Below are 14096 nucleotides of genomic sequence, written 5' to 3' on the forward strand. Positions count from 1 at the left end.
ACCAAAAATTTCAGATTAATTCCAGATCTGAGCATTCAGATGCATTCTTCTGGTACTTTAAAGTGCATTCCTGGGGTTTTACATTTTAGAAATGAAAAATAGTAGCAATTTTTTCAATGTCAATGGGCTGACAAGAATCAAAAAGTAAACCACTAACACTTTTTAAACATTTATTTCAGAGTTTAGGCTCCTGGCTGGAATATAGATGCTGTAGGTGTGCACAAAAACAAAAACAAAAAACAAAAACAAACAAACAAAAACAAAACAAACAAAAACCCAAACAAACAAAACAAAACAAAAACCCCAAACAAACAAAAAAAACCAAAACAAATATGAAAGCATTAGCACAGCTTTATAGCATAAATGCTTTGAATTTTGGATTTGGCAGGAGTTCTGTTACTTTTTTTTCTCAGTATCCTATACCAGTACACTTTCATCCATCACACCATTTTTAACAGCAAAAATCATTAAGAAAGTGACAAAATGACAGTATCCCCCTGGATTCAGCACCGGCAAAGACTAAGCATTTTATTTCCTTAGAAGTACAAAAATTTATTGCCTGAAATCTGTTCCTTAGTATTAATTCTAATTAATAAATGAATAATTAATTGTAAGTGGTTTTAGGCTACAAATGGAGAAAATTCTCTTCTGTGTGAACTGCCAATGAACCCTTACTGATGACTGTTTTGCATTAGGTTTGAACTACTTTTAAACCAGAGCAATTAGTGAGACTGATTGCTTTCCATTTGAACTGGTAACAGGTCTTCAGTGAAAGCCAATGTCTTTTCCTTGAACTTGTGTATTCATCATCACTTTGTAGAATTTTATGCTGCCATGAATCATTTTTTGCCAGATAAAGCATTGTGGCAAAATGTGGTAATAAAATTTTCAGAGACATATTTGGGACGTAATTAGTATTTTGCCTGAAACATAACAGAAGAGAAAGGAGAATCTGAGTACACAGAGAACTTTCTGAGAGTCCTTAATTCCTTGGACTTCTGTGTAGCCACCAAAATTACTAATAAATCTAATAAAGATTTTAGCAAAAGGTCTATGTGTGCAGTTTAATTCCCCATTTTGAGATTTTGAGGCAGTCTTCCCCTCCTGTTAGCTAAGTATGTTCAAGTCCTTTAACATAGCATTTTTATATTGATACCATCAGTCTTTTAGGAGAGAGTTCATCTGATTTCAAAACTAAACTTCTTAAAAACTGATTCAGAAGGTACTGCATCTTTACAGCACTATATGCACGTATATTGGTTTAAAAAGCAGTCATTGTGCTTCTCTGTTCCTTCCTCACCACGGTGTCAGCAGACAGTACAACATAAGGATGGAAAGGACAAATCAGTTGGAATTTCTAATGCTCTCTATACTGTTATAGTCAAAGTGCACACCTGGCTAGCATGTAATGTGTTTCACATTTCTTATAACAAGAACTGCTGTACCAGGTCCTCTCCTATCATTAGAAGAAAATCACATAGCAAAATTTAAATTTTGAGGTGTTTCCTCTCACCCCTTTGACCCTTCCATCTTTGAACTAACTTTATATCAAGAAAACATTTTGACTGTTGTGGGGAAGAAAGTATGAGAGAACGAGACTGACGTACTTGAAATTAGTCTTCCTGTTGCTGCTGAAGCTGAGTAGTCACACAAGAAATTTCAGTCTAAAAGGTTGGAATTTGTTACATCAGTGGAGGAGTTTGCATCTTGGAGCTGTAGTGGGGACTTTACATTCCTGGACTAGCTTTGGCTTTTCTCATTTTGAAGCCAGGTTTTTGAAGGCTATACAGGGGGGAGATTACAGAACAAATATCCTTACAGCAAATGTGCCAGTTTAAGTAGCCAACAGCATTTTTTTAAAGTGTGAAGAAAGAATGAAACAATGGAAGATGAGTTCTAAAGGAGAAGAATGTGCAAAGAAGTATACATAGGGTTAAGGCTTTAAAGTCAGAGTTGGTGAAACTCCACATGAATAATTCTCTGCAAGGAATATCCTGCTAAATGAGAATCTCATTAACGTTACTGAGATTTCTAATGTTGAGACATAAATGAATCTAGTTTTTTATTAAGTCATGATATAATCTCATACAGAATAATAAGAAATAAGTTGGTTTTTTTTCTCAGCTAATTATTATGAGTATAAAGGGAAAAGTAATGTTCAGGTAAATAGATGATTCATAGGATAAAAAATAAAAACCAAGGGACTTGATTTAACTGCTATTTTTAAAAGTCACTGATTAGTTGGTAGAGTTGGTTTAAGGAATTATTCATTGATCATAGGGATTTAAGCTGTATAAATGAAGGTTTAAGAAATTCTTCAATGAAGCAGATGATAGAACTAAGATAGAACTATAGAAGCAAAGATAGAACTATAAGGCAGTAATTTACCTACAAGGTAGGTTGAACAGTTACTACAGTCTAGTGATTATAAAAACATTTAGAATGAAATCTGTTTATATGCATACACTTGCAGAAGTCATCCATAGCTCTGTAAGAATAATCTTGATATATTTCCCTGCAAATCTGAACAAGTAAAGAAAAGAATTATTTGGATATTATTATTGGTTTGACCCAAAAGACTAGAAAAGGGAATTATTTAATATCTTATTGCTGTTTTCTGAGTCTGCTGAAAAATTCAATTATTTTACCTGAACTAAATCTGCCTTCACAAGGAACTTGTGGATTCAACATTTATGCTATTTTCAAAATCCCAAGGGGAGAAAAAAATATTCATTTCAATTCTAAACCAAACAAATAAAATGTTTAGTTAAATTTTTTTCCCCGTAGATGAACATTAATTTATTGCTTCTGCAATAACTCTATCTTATTTCTGTATTCTTTTAGAGATCATCTATAGCTGGGTATTTAATGAATTCCCGTCTTTTGTGGCAGAAGACAGCAGGCGCTTCATCTCTCAGGAGACAGGCAATCTCTACATATCCAAGGTGCAAACATCCGATGTTGGCAGCTACATATGCCTGGTAAAAAACACAGTGACAAATGCCAGAGTTTTGAGCCCTCCTACTCCTCTGACACTGAGAAACGATGGTAAGAAAAGCATTATCTCTGGGTACTACATGAAAGAAAAATAGCAAAGTAAAAATAATTAGTATAAGAACCATGATTTTATTGTTTTTCTGTACCTGCATGCATTTTCTGTGACAACTGGCAAAGTTGTTAATGGAGGCAGTTTCTTTTAAAATATCCAGAGAGTGTGAAAATATTTAGATATGCAAAGGTTGAGGCGCAGATTGACACCTCTTGGTGTATTTTGCTTAGAACAGTTACTCCACCTTGCTATTCTGATGTTGTGTCACTGACAGAGAGAAGCACATCTCCTTTACAGGCAATGGTTCACTTGCCTCAAGCCAAGTGGCTACTGCCACACTGATACTCTCAGGCCCCTGAGACGTCCACAGGGGACTGGCCAATGCCACATGGGGTTTACAGACCAGCTGCAGGATGCCAGGAGATCATTCATGTGTTTGGACATCGTGATTAAAGACAACAAAAAAAGTTTCTCTAATTACACGGTCAGCAAAAGGAGGGCTGAGGAGAATTTCCATCCTTTTCTGGGTGCAGAATGTCTCATAGTGTCAGAGGATGACAAATGTCTAAGATATTTGGTGTCTTCTTTGCCTCAATCTTTAATATCAAAACCAGTTTTACTCAGGATACCCAACTCCCAGAGCTGGAAGTCAGGGATGGGGACTCGAGTGATACCCCGATAATCCAGGAGGGAATGCTTAATGCCAATTAGATACCCACAAGTCTATGGGCCTGGATGGGATACACACAACAGTAATGAGGGAGCTGGTGAAAGAGCCCACCATGCCACTCTCAGTTATTTACCAACAGTCCTGGTTATCTAGAAAAGTCCCAGTGACTGGAAAATAGCAAATATGAGGCCCACCATCTACAAGAAGGATCAGAATGATGATCCAAGTGCTAGGTTCCACATTTGGGTCACAGCAGCCCCAGGCAGTGCTATAGGCTTGGAGCAGAGTACCTGGAAAGCTGCCTGGCAGAAAAGGACCTGGGGGTGCTGGCAAACAGCAGCTGAACATGATCCAGGGTGTGCCCAGGTGGCCAGGAAGGCCAGTGGCAACCTGGCCTGGATCAGCAATGGTGTGGCCAGCAGGAGCAGGGCAGGGATTGATTGTCCTGCTGTACTGGGCACTGCTGAGGCCACATCTCGAGTATGTGCCCTGTTCTGGGCATTGAGGTCTGGAGTGAGGCCAGAGAAGGGCAGTCAAGCTGCTAGAGGTCCAGAAAACACATCTGATGAGCAGGGGCTGAGGGAGCTGGCCTGGAGAAAAGGAGGTTCAGGGACAGCTTATCACTGTACACCTGCCTGACAGGAGCTTGCAGGGAGGTGGGTGTCAATCTCTGCTGCCATGTTCAAAGGAAGAGAGAAAATGACCAATATTTTCCTTCTTTCCAAAATGTTCCACATTCAGTTATGCTTTCTACTTCCTCACAGCAATTCAGCACATGTGAATTCATGCCTACATAAATCAAAGAGAGAGAGAAACTTGTCTTGCCTATAGATTTTTCTTGAACAAATAGTAGTCTTATGGTACAGACACGATACAAACTCTGGATTTGAACACAGATAACTTCGTTTAATAGAGTAAATTAAAAATATGTTCACCGATTAAAATGAAATTAAGTTAATGTTTATTCATTGTAGCAAATTTAAATTTCCTTCTGCATAGCATGTAGCCTCTGCAGCAAAAAGCTGCTCTTTTAATTTATCACTTCCTATTTTCTTTTGCTGGTTTAGTATATACCTATGTTAATTTTTGAGTTTCAGGTGTTTAATTTTACTGACTTAACATAGTGAACTTAATCTTTTTGATAAAAGTATTTTTTTTCCAAATTAAAACTCCAAACATTGACTGCCTTCTTAACCTCTTTGTACTCTGAAAAAAATGGAATTTTATTGTCTTATTTATTATTCATAGCTTACTCTCTTTATTCTTTATGATATTTCTTCATCCTTTTATGTGGCTCCATCTTGTGCAGAAATTCAGCAGATTAATTATCCATCTTGTACTGACAGCACATAGGTACACAATACACTGTAGGAAATTTAGAAAGTAAATAAGGATAAAGGAAGTAGTCTACATCACTGAGCTAAGAAAAAAAATATATGAAGGAAAACTGTAGATTTTTTTAAATGTCAAGTGAGTAGTAAATACCAGCCTCCAGCAAATTTTTGTTTCATGGCTGGCTGTCATACCACTGTGATAACCCAACCTTCTGAACTGTGCTGGAGTACTGGGGAAGTTTTACACATAGATGAACATCTCCTCAACAATTTCCCAGTTTCCTGACTTGTTTTTTCACACACATGAATTTCTACTAGGCTTCCATGCCTTAATTTTAATCTGTTGGTATTTCTGAAAAGGTCTTTTCTTATCATGTAATTCTTTAGCAAATTGCTTGCTTTCCTGTATGACTGAGCAAGTTTCTCGGTGAAGAAACCTCAACTCTTTACCTAACTTTGCAGCCTCCATAAACCTACCTTGAAAAAAATTGTAAAGGAAAATACTGGTTGCTAAATCATATTATTTGGGGACATCTATCTGGTTCTACTCCCTCTACATAATGCAATAATATGGGCCTTTTAAAAACTATCTGGGATTATAATAAAAAAATTCCATAAATCATACTGTACTTTTATATTTTCATACAAGTGGCCTTAGGTCCATTATCCATTGAGAAATATTAAAGTGTGATGGGATAATTTTTAAAGTATGCATTCATCATGTGCCAAAATACAGAATAACTGCTGAAAAGTAGTGCTACCTAGTTAAAGAAAATTAAAATAATTTATGAAGAAAGAAACAGCTGGGAATAGACTCCAAGAGGGAACTGAGACTTTAAAAATGGCATTAAAACAAACATCAAATTACCTGAAAATACAATCGACTCTATGTTTGCTGAGTTGTGTTATATGTTTCTAAATATGGCTTTTTAAGCTTTTTTGTCATAAAATTACTTGAATTACTTTGAACTTTTCAAATACTCAGTTAGATTTAAAAATAATACATCTTTCTTAGTTCCAGTGGTTGGCATCACAACTGACATTTCCCTAAGCAGTCAGCACATTTGTTAGAAACCACAGGAAGAGCTTGTGGTTTTAAACAGCTTTACAAATAGCTCTATATAAATAAAACAATTTATATAGCCACTATTCTCCAAACATATATATCATTAACTCTAAAGTACTCTAATTGATTTATTTATCATCATTCTTAGATTTTGATGTATATACAGTACCTTTGCCCAGGGGACTAGACAGCTTGTGACAAAAGGCTCTTCAATGACAACACGGGTCTCTATTTATCTATGAGAAAGAATTGGGATAATATTAAGGCATTCTGTCAAACTCTGAAAGATTGTAAGAACTTACTGTGATTTTATTAATCTTTTATTTCTTCTGTGATGTGTCTCAAAGGGGAGCTTAGCTGCTTGATATGAAGCAAATTAAATAAAAACATCAAGAAATCCTTCGATGGATTCTGAATAAAATGAATACCTCATTTGTTCAGATGTCCTTGACAATCAGCCATTTCATATAATTCAATTTCACTTCAAGCTGGGTTATAAAAACACCCTAAAATTGTGAGGAGATAAAAAGTTTTAGCAGGAAATAAAAAAATATGCATAATTTCATTAACTGCCTTTTAATGCATTACAAACTTTGAGGATATTATTTCATAACTGTTTACAAATAATAAACAGCTTTGTTAAATTGTACCTTCACAGGCTTGGATGCTGATTTGGAGCAGTAAATTATCTTGACTCAAAAAAACCCAGAAAGTCTGTTAAAATTTAGGAAATAGAAACCTAGGGAGCATAAATATTTGATGTTTGAGAGCATAAGATCTTTTATTCCAGTTTTTCTTACTTTTTTATTCTTCTTATCTTTTTTATTTCTCTGGAAAATATGTTAACTTTAATATTATTACTGTACAGTAGTGAATTATGTAATTCTTCATTTTAGCTCTGTGCAGATACTGCACATTAGCTTTGCTATGGTAAAATTTCCAAAGGGGAAAAAAACCCAAAAAAACCTGAAAACACCAGCAAACCTGGACAATTTCAGACATCAGAGGATACTTTCTACTAAGTTTCATTAGAGCAAATTATTTTAACCTCCAGAGGCTGGTATGTCTGACCAGACATATTTGCACATATCTGACCTTCAGATTTTTTCCATGTCTTCATAGTCTGTGAACCAGTGAACTGAATTTTGTTTGTCCTCATTCCATTGATTAATTCAGTGTGATTAATAGTCTCACATAATGATAGAACATATAGTTTCAAGGTATTAAGGATGTTAATTTCTAATTTTCCATGATTAAATATGATCTGCATATCATTTTTGAGGTTAAATTCTGCGATATGTTGCTTGAACATCACTCGGTTATCTAAAGATGGCTTTACCAGCATGAAGGAAAATTTGGAAGAAATCATAGCAAATTCCCAAATAATAGAAATCAAGCAATAAAAATGCCCAGTGTAGCATAATAAGGTAATAAATAAAATAAGATTTGTAATTTCACAGACTTAGCTGTACCCATCTCTGAAGAATGTTGATGGTTGTTAATTAATTAATATCTACAATTTTTTTAAATTTACTTAAAGATGAACTCTAATGGTTTTAACCTGTCATTCTTTCCCTTCTCTGTTTTTTGTTTTGTTTTGTTTTTTTATTTTTTTCCAACTTTTATTAGTGTTTTTTTGCATCTAATGGGGTTATTCATATGGAACTGAATTCCAGAAGACAACAAAGTACTCCTGAATTTTAAGAGGGGTTCAAAATACATATTCATGCATATTCAGCTGTGACTTAATTCTGCTAGGTTTTCTGGAATTTCCAGCCTTATAGGCTTCTTGTTTCATGTGGGTTATATTGCAAGGTTTTGCAGTAGCATTTTATATATGAATTGTGCAAGTCCATAAAAACTGTTTAGAAATTGTAAGAATTCTTCTTACTCAGTACTCCAGGGCAGGAATCAAGCCTGAAGAAATCCTACTTTGATTATTTTTATTTTTTTTTTCCAAGCAGAGACAAACTGTCTGGGCAAAATCAAGTTTGTCCTTTAGTGGTATGCAAAGATTGATAACACTGACAGAGACATAAGTGAATGCATTCAAGGTTTGCTCCAGGGGAAGGTTGATAAAATGGCAATGTCCCTGGACAGCTGCTACCTGGTAGTAAATATGTTTCTCCTGTAAAACTGTAGTGAGGTATTTTAATGATGGGTCACTCTGAAAACTGAAAATAAAAGTCCTCCTACAATCTCTGCTTTACTCTACTGAAAGTGTATCCTATGTGGGCTCCAGGTTTTTTGAACTTTTTGTCTCTTTTGGTGCACTCTTGTGTCAAAGTCTTCGTGCAATGTTGTCAAAATAACGGGATAAAAATCAGGATTAAGAAATGTCAGTGTAGCTTCATTTTGATTTAAAAAAAAAAAGAAAAATGAAATATAGACATACATATAATAGGACAGGGGAGGTCTATTGGTTTTGTTAAAGGTTTTTTTTTTAATTCCTAAAATCGTTTTTGTTTTTTTTTTTTTTTTTTTGGTTTTTTTTTTTTTTTTTTAATTTATAAAGTCTGTTCCAGTTAGCAGCAATAGTTTTACCTACAGGCAAGAAAATCTATAGTTAGGCAGAGAATTTTATAGAGGTTTCCTATACAATAAACAATTTACAGAGTGTTTTCTAGGGATTAGTTGAAGAACACTCTCAAACAGCACACAACAGTTCAAAAACACTATTTGTAAAATATTTAATCTTAAAAATAGAGAGAGAAAATAACTTGGGATGGTTTTTAGACAATGTAAAAGGTCTGAACCTGGGGGGCTATGGGGGCTACTACAGCCTCCATAGGAAAATAGGGAAAAGGAAAATAGGGAAAAGTTGGGAAAAGATTATGTCCCAGGATTCATTGTAGAGCAAGAGCTCTTCCACTACAAAAATTTGTGTTTAGTCTGCCTTTGAGCTCTGTTAAGGTAACCTATTTAGAGGGTTTTTAATTGCTAAGTGTTCCCATTAGTCTATAGAAATACTATATGCTGGAAATGCAGTTGCTTTTTTAAATTAGCTAGAATAGCTCCAGATTCTAGCCACGTAGTGTCTTGCACATCTTCTGCACTTATGTTTTCTTGTTTCCCTCCTTCTCCCCATGATTTATGAAACTTGCACAAAGAGTTAACTGATCCATTACAGAATATACAAAGCTCAAAATAACTGAACTTGAAAAAAATGTTCCTCTAAATTCAAGTCAGGATTAAGAATGGTGTTGCATTGAACCATAACTATTAAGATTTCAGACAGAAGTGTGTTGGAAATATTTTAATTCTTAGTGACTGAATTCAAATTTGTGCAAATTATACTAAAAGTAACCTTTACAGCTGTAAATGGTTTCAGATTATGAAGCATGGTCCTGAATGTTATGTATTTTAGTGTCTCAGGATGTTAGATACAAATTCACCAATGCCTGCTGCTTTGCAGTAATAGGGTGTGGCATAATATTCAAATAAAAATTACTTGTCAGTTTGGAATTTTTGTCAGAGTAGAGAAATACTTTGATTGTGAACGGCAGGAGTTCTGCTTGAAGTTAAAACTGCAGTAAGTAGGTAACAGGATGATTTGTTGCTATTGGGTCTAAAACAAGGGATATTTCAATAGTTGTTGCTGATGACAAAGAAATTTTAGTGTTATTTTGGTTTTTCATATTGAGAAAACAAGAAGTTCCTTTTTGCATGGTTATATGAGCAGTCTCAATTCAAAAAATATTTCTTATTTAGGAAGCTTTTTCCAGTTAATGAGATACAATGAATATTAGAGCAACACTGTTTTGTAGAGTAACAGTAGAGTTCTAATTAATCAGAAGCAAAGGAAATACTCTCTCTGGACATCACAATAGTTTTGACACTTCTGGCACCCAGTTGGAAAGGGAATATTCTGTTTCCATCCTGTAAACAACTTTGCAGATTGCAAGGAAAAAATTTAAGCTTAAGGTCATATTTGAAGTACAAACAATTATGCCATTTCCTATAGGAAAAATAAGATTCTTAGAATATTTCATTAGGAAGATAATTAAAAACCCCATAAAAATTAGATCATCCTCCTAATCACTTAGATTAAATAATATTTCCCAGGTTTCTGAATATATTTTGTGAGCCCATCCTGGATGAATATCAGGCAATTGGAAAGGAGAAACAATAAACATTGGCCAGTAATGCCGAAAAGAAATCTGCCACATATTTCTCGTGCCAAGTTCAGTGCAACCTCATTCCCTATAAAAACAAAATGGAACAAAACCCCCCATGATTTGGTTTTCGTTGATCTAGGCCTCCCAAGCAAGATGGTATGTTGACTAGTGTAGTGAGTCTTTTTATTCTTGATGTGCATGGCTGCTCAGAAAAATTATCTATATACTAGTCAGTGAAAATGTTCAGGTTTTCATGTTTAGATACAGCTGTATATGCATAAATCTCCATATTGGAATGTTGTATACAAGCCACTCACATGTCTTCACTCATCTCTAAATATCCAAAGGGTGAAGTTAGGTTTCATCCAAAACCAGATGTGCTGGATTTAAAAGGAGAGCTTAAATGCCATTTTACAAATTGTTGGGAAATTGATGAAGTCTCGGTTATTACTTTGTAAAGACTTCTACATGGAAAAAGACTGCAGACTTGGTCATAGTTACTGCTCAACATCTTCAAACACAGTAAAACAGAAATCTCTGCAGCCCAATCTGTGCATTAGAAATTTTGGCCTCTAATTTGAAGAACTAAATAATATACAAATATTTCCCTCATTGCTTAGTCTGAGACTGTCTCATTGCTTTTGTGTCTTTAGGGTTTGGACTCAGTTCCTTTTATTTAGTCATTAAACACCTGTTTTCAATTGAAAATTAAGTTTTAGTTGTTTTTGATGTTTAAGAGAGGCAGAAAGAACATTTGTATGTATGACATACATTACATTTAAGAGTTATAAATAATAATATGCTTCAAGACAGTAAGACTATTTCTAGAAAGGGCTTTCCAGACAGAGTTCATAGTTCAGTGTAACTGATGAACTAGTGAAATCAAGTATGAGTAAAATACGGATTTTAAAGTTGTGAGAGGAAAGTTATATTTAAACTTTAAACACTTCTTTTCTGCTAAATATGACTTTCTTCCACATTTATTCCGCTGTAACTAGGAATATATGAACATCTTATCCCATAGTTGTAAACTAGAGTTTATTCCCTTCTTGTGCTGTATTCATTATGATATTTTTTCCAGACACTAAATTGCCAATTTTTCTTTTATATTAGGATATATTCCAGTAAAGACCTCTTTCCATCCTGTGATATGCAATAGGATTTGCTCTCTAGCATACAAAAACAATGTTGGCATTTTAGTATTAGTTCAGTTTAGTGCTTAGTTCAATGCATTGCAGAATGCAATTTCACATGAGCATTTTCAGGGCTTCTTAAATGATAAATTTGCAGCTCAAAACCTGGCTGAGAGACATCTAAGTGGAAGGAATGCTGTGAACTGTTATCTTAAAACAAACATTCCCACAGTAAATTTTTAGGGACTTACAGCAGGCTCAGGTCTTTCCATTTAGAATAAGATTAATAGCAGGTAAGTCAATAAATTCTTTCCAGTGAATTTAAAATCTCTGCTGCAGACCAGATACAATGGTGGGTATCATCATTATACCTGAATTAATTCAGTTTGTGCTGTCAATTTACTGTCATTGTAAATGTGCGTATTCAAGGCTCTCCCAAACAAATGCCTGGAGACATTTAATGGTCCAGGTCTTCAGGGAAAATGCTAAATATTCATTTGCCACAAAGGGACACACTTTAGACAACCTTAATTTTCATCACGGATTATAAATAGGAGAAGAAATTATGCATCAACATTCTGTAAGGAATTTCTCAGGCAAAATTTTCTTGGGTTTAGATACATATTCACACAACACATCATCATTACAATGTGGTAGGATACTCAGCTTTTGATCTCTAAAATTATTAAAAAATTCTTATGCAGCAGGATGAGTTTATCACTCCTCAAGAGGTTTCCCAGAAACTGAGAGGAAGATCCAAACTAGTAAGAATCTCAATTAAATTTGTCTTTAGAGCTTTATCCAGGATGTAAGAAAACCATTTTAGCATTCCTACAATGTCTGATTAAGATCAGGGACTTCTTTGTGCAAACCTCTCAGATGAACCCTCTCAGTCACTGAGCTGGGAGGGTTTTATCATTTGTTAACAAAATAATGGCAAGTATCAATCCATTCCTAATCTTTCTCCTGGGTACAGGAAGTATTTGGCTTTCCTTTTTTCCTGAACATTCTGATGATGTTTAGCCAGGAGTCTTAAAATCTTTTCTATCTACTGTCTTAAATGTTTATCAGCCACTTATTCAGGAACTCCCTGTCACCTGTTCCATTCAAAATTAGGCATCAGAGGAAGTTACAGAGCTGTTACTGAAAGAGTATGTAACACACACAAATCATTTTAGTTGAAAGGATTTAAGGAGACTTAATGTTTTGGGAGATGCAAGAAAGCAGTTAATATCTGGAAGATTAGTAAAAGAAGCATTAGCCTCTACATACCTGAATAAGAGATATGACTTCTCAGCATTCAGGTTTTATTTGACCCCATGACGGAAGAAATTCTTATTGTATGGATATTGTCATACTGTCTCGGTTTATCCACACTCTTTATCTGAGGTTGTATAAATCATGGATTGGCAGGCTAAATGAAGAGGTAGAGCAGTCCTTTGCAAAGCAATGATGTCTGATATCCTGTCTGTAGCTCTTTCCCTCGTTTTTAGCTGCAAGGACTGAAAATCATAAACTGATCTTGCTTCTTTATTCCATTCTCCATTTCCACTAAGTGGCCCATAGTGGATAATGTAAAGAATTTTAGCTGCAGTAGGATCTGTAAATGTTTGAAATTTTACTACATCTATTTCTGTGATATGTAAGTGCCTCAAAATCAATATTTATCACATTGTTATGTCATCTGGTTTTTTTTCCATAGAAAACTGAAATGCAGACATCATAACTTAGGGTTCATAAGACACTGAGTAGCAGAGTGTTGAACTCAAGCCACAGATTTGCAGTAAAGTTGCAGGAAAATCTTGTTAAATTAAACCCCTTATTATAAGCAAACCAGATGTTCTGAATACTTTTTTTTAGTACGTGGGTTGGACAATAATTACTTTTTGATTTACTACATCATTTTAAAAAAATATCTGAAGGAGAGATCTCTTCTACATATATTGAGGTCCCTTTCCAGTTTGGTGATTAACAAGCGCTTGATTCTAAAATGGTCAACTGTGCTTTGTCCTAGGATATCATTTAAATCAACCTCTTCTTTGGTGATCAGAGACAGAACAAAGGATTATTATCTTATAAGTCTCACTCAGACAAGAAGACCCTTCCTGAAAGGGCAGACCCACACACTGGAAAATTTAAGGTGCAATGATGTATTTCAGAATGAAGGCCAGGGACAAAATTTACTTAAACAAACAATAAAGTTTGGCTTTTAAACCCATTTCTAATCCCAGACCAAATTTCAAGATATGGTAAACTAAATTTATTTTGAATAGATATGTTTCATATCAATCACAAATTTAGTACTTTTATACTCAGATCTGAACTCAGGTGAAAGACAAAGCTTGTGAAGTAGGGAGTATAGTAAACTAAGTAATTAGCCAAAAAAAATAATGAATGATGGGCGTCAGGCCTTGAAAGGTAAAGGATTTTCAGAAAGGATGCATTTTCATGGGACGTCAGAGCACAGCAGCATTGAGAACAGCATCCCATTGCTCTGTAGTGCTGAAAACACGTGAGCTCTGTGATTTGTTAGCCACCTGAAAATAGTATATTATGTCTTTATTCTCTGCTGATCAATTTTATTTATTGTTGTATTTCATGTTTGATAACTGGATATAAAAATGACTGAGAGGATTTTTATGGCCCTAGACAAACCTTTGTAAGAGAGTCATGTACATAAACCTGAGAGAGATTGATTCTAGTGCACGTAGCTCAAAACCTCAGTA

General features: G+C 34.8%; 1 protein-coding gene across 4 annotated transcripts in view; it reads left to right on the plus strand.

The window, feature by feature from the left end:
* Positions 1-14096, plus strand: part of CNTN5 (contactin 5) — a 609016-nt gene that overhangs the window by 439421 nt on the left and 155499 nt on the right. For all 4 annotated transcript variants that reach the window (XM_088159402.1, XM_088159404.1, XM_088159405.1 and 1 more), the window contains one exon: positions 2845-3048. In XM_088159402.1, the coding sequence (XP_088015528.1) occupies positions 2845-3048 (204 nt within the window). The remainder of the gene's footprint in view (positions 1-2844; positions 3049-14096) is intronic.

The sequence above is a fragment of the Sturnus vulgaris genome, chromosome 2 (genome assembly GCF_052056855.1).
Source record: "Sturnus vulgaris isolate bStuVul1 chromosome 2, bStuVul1.hap1, whole genome shotgun sequence".
Classification (NCBI taxonomy): Eukaryota; Metazoa; Chordata; class Aves; order Passeriformes; family Sturnidae; genus Sturnus; species Sturnus vulgaris.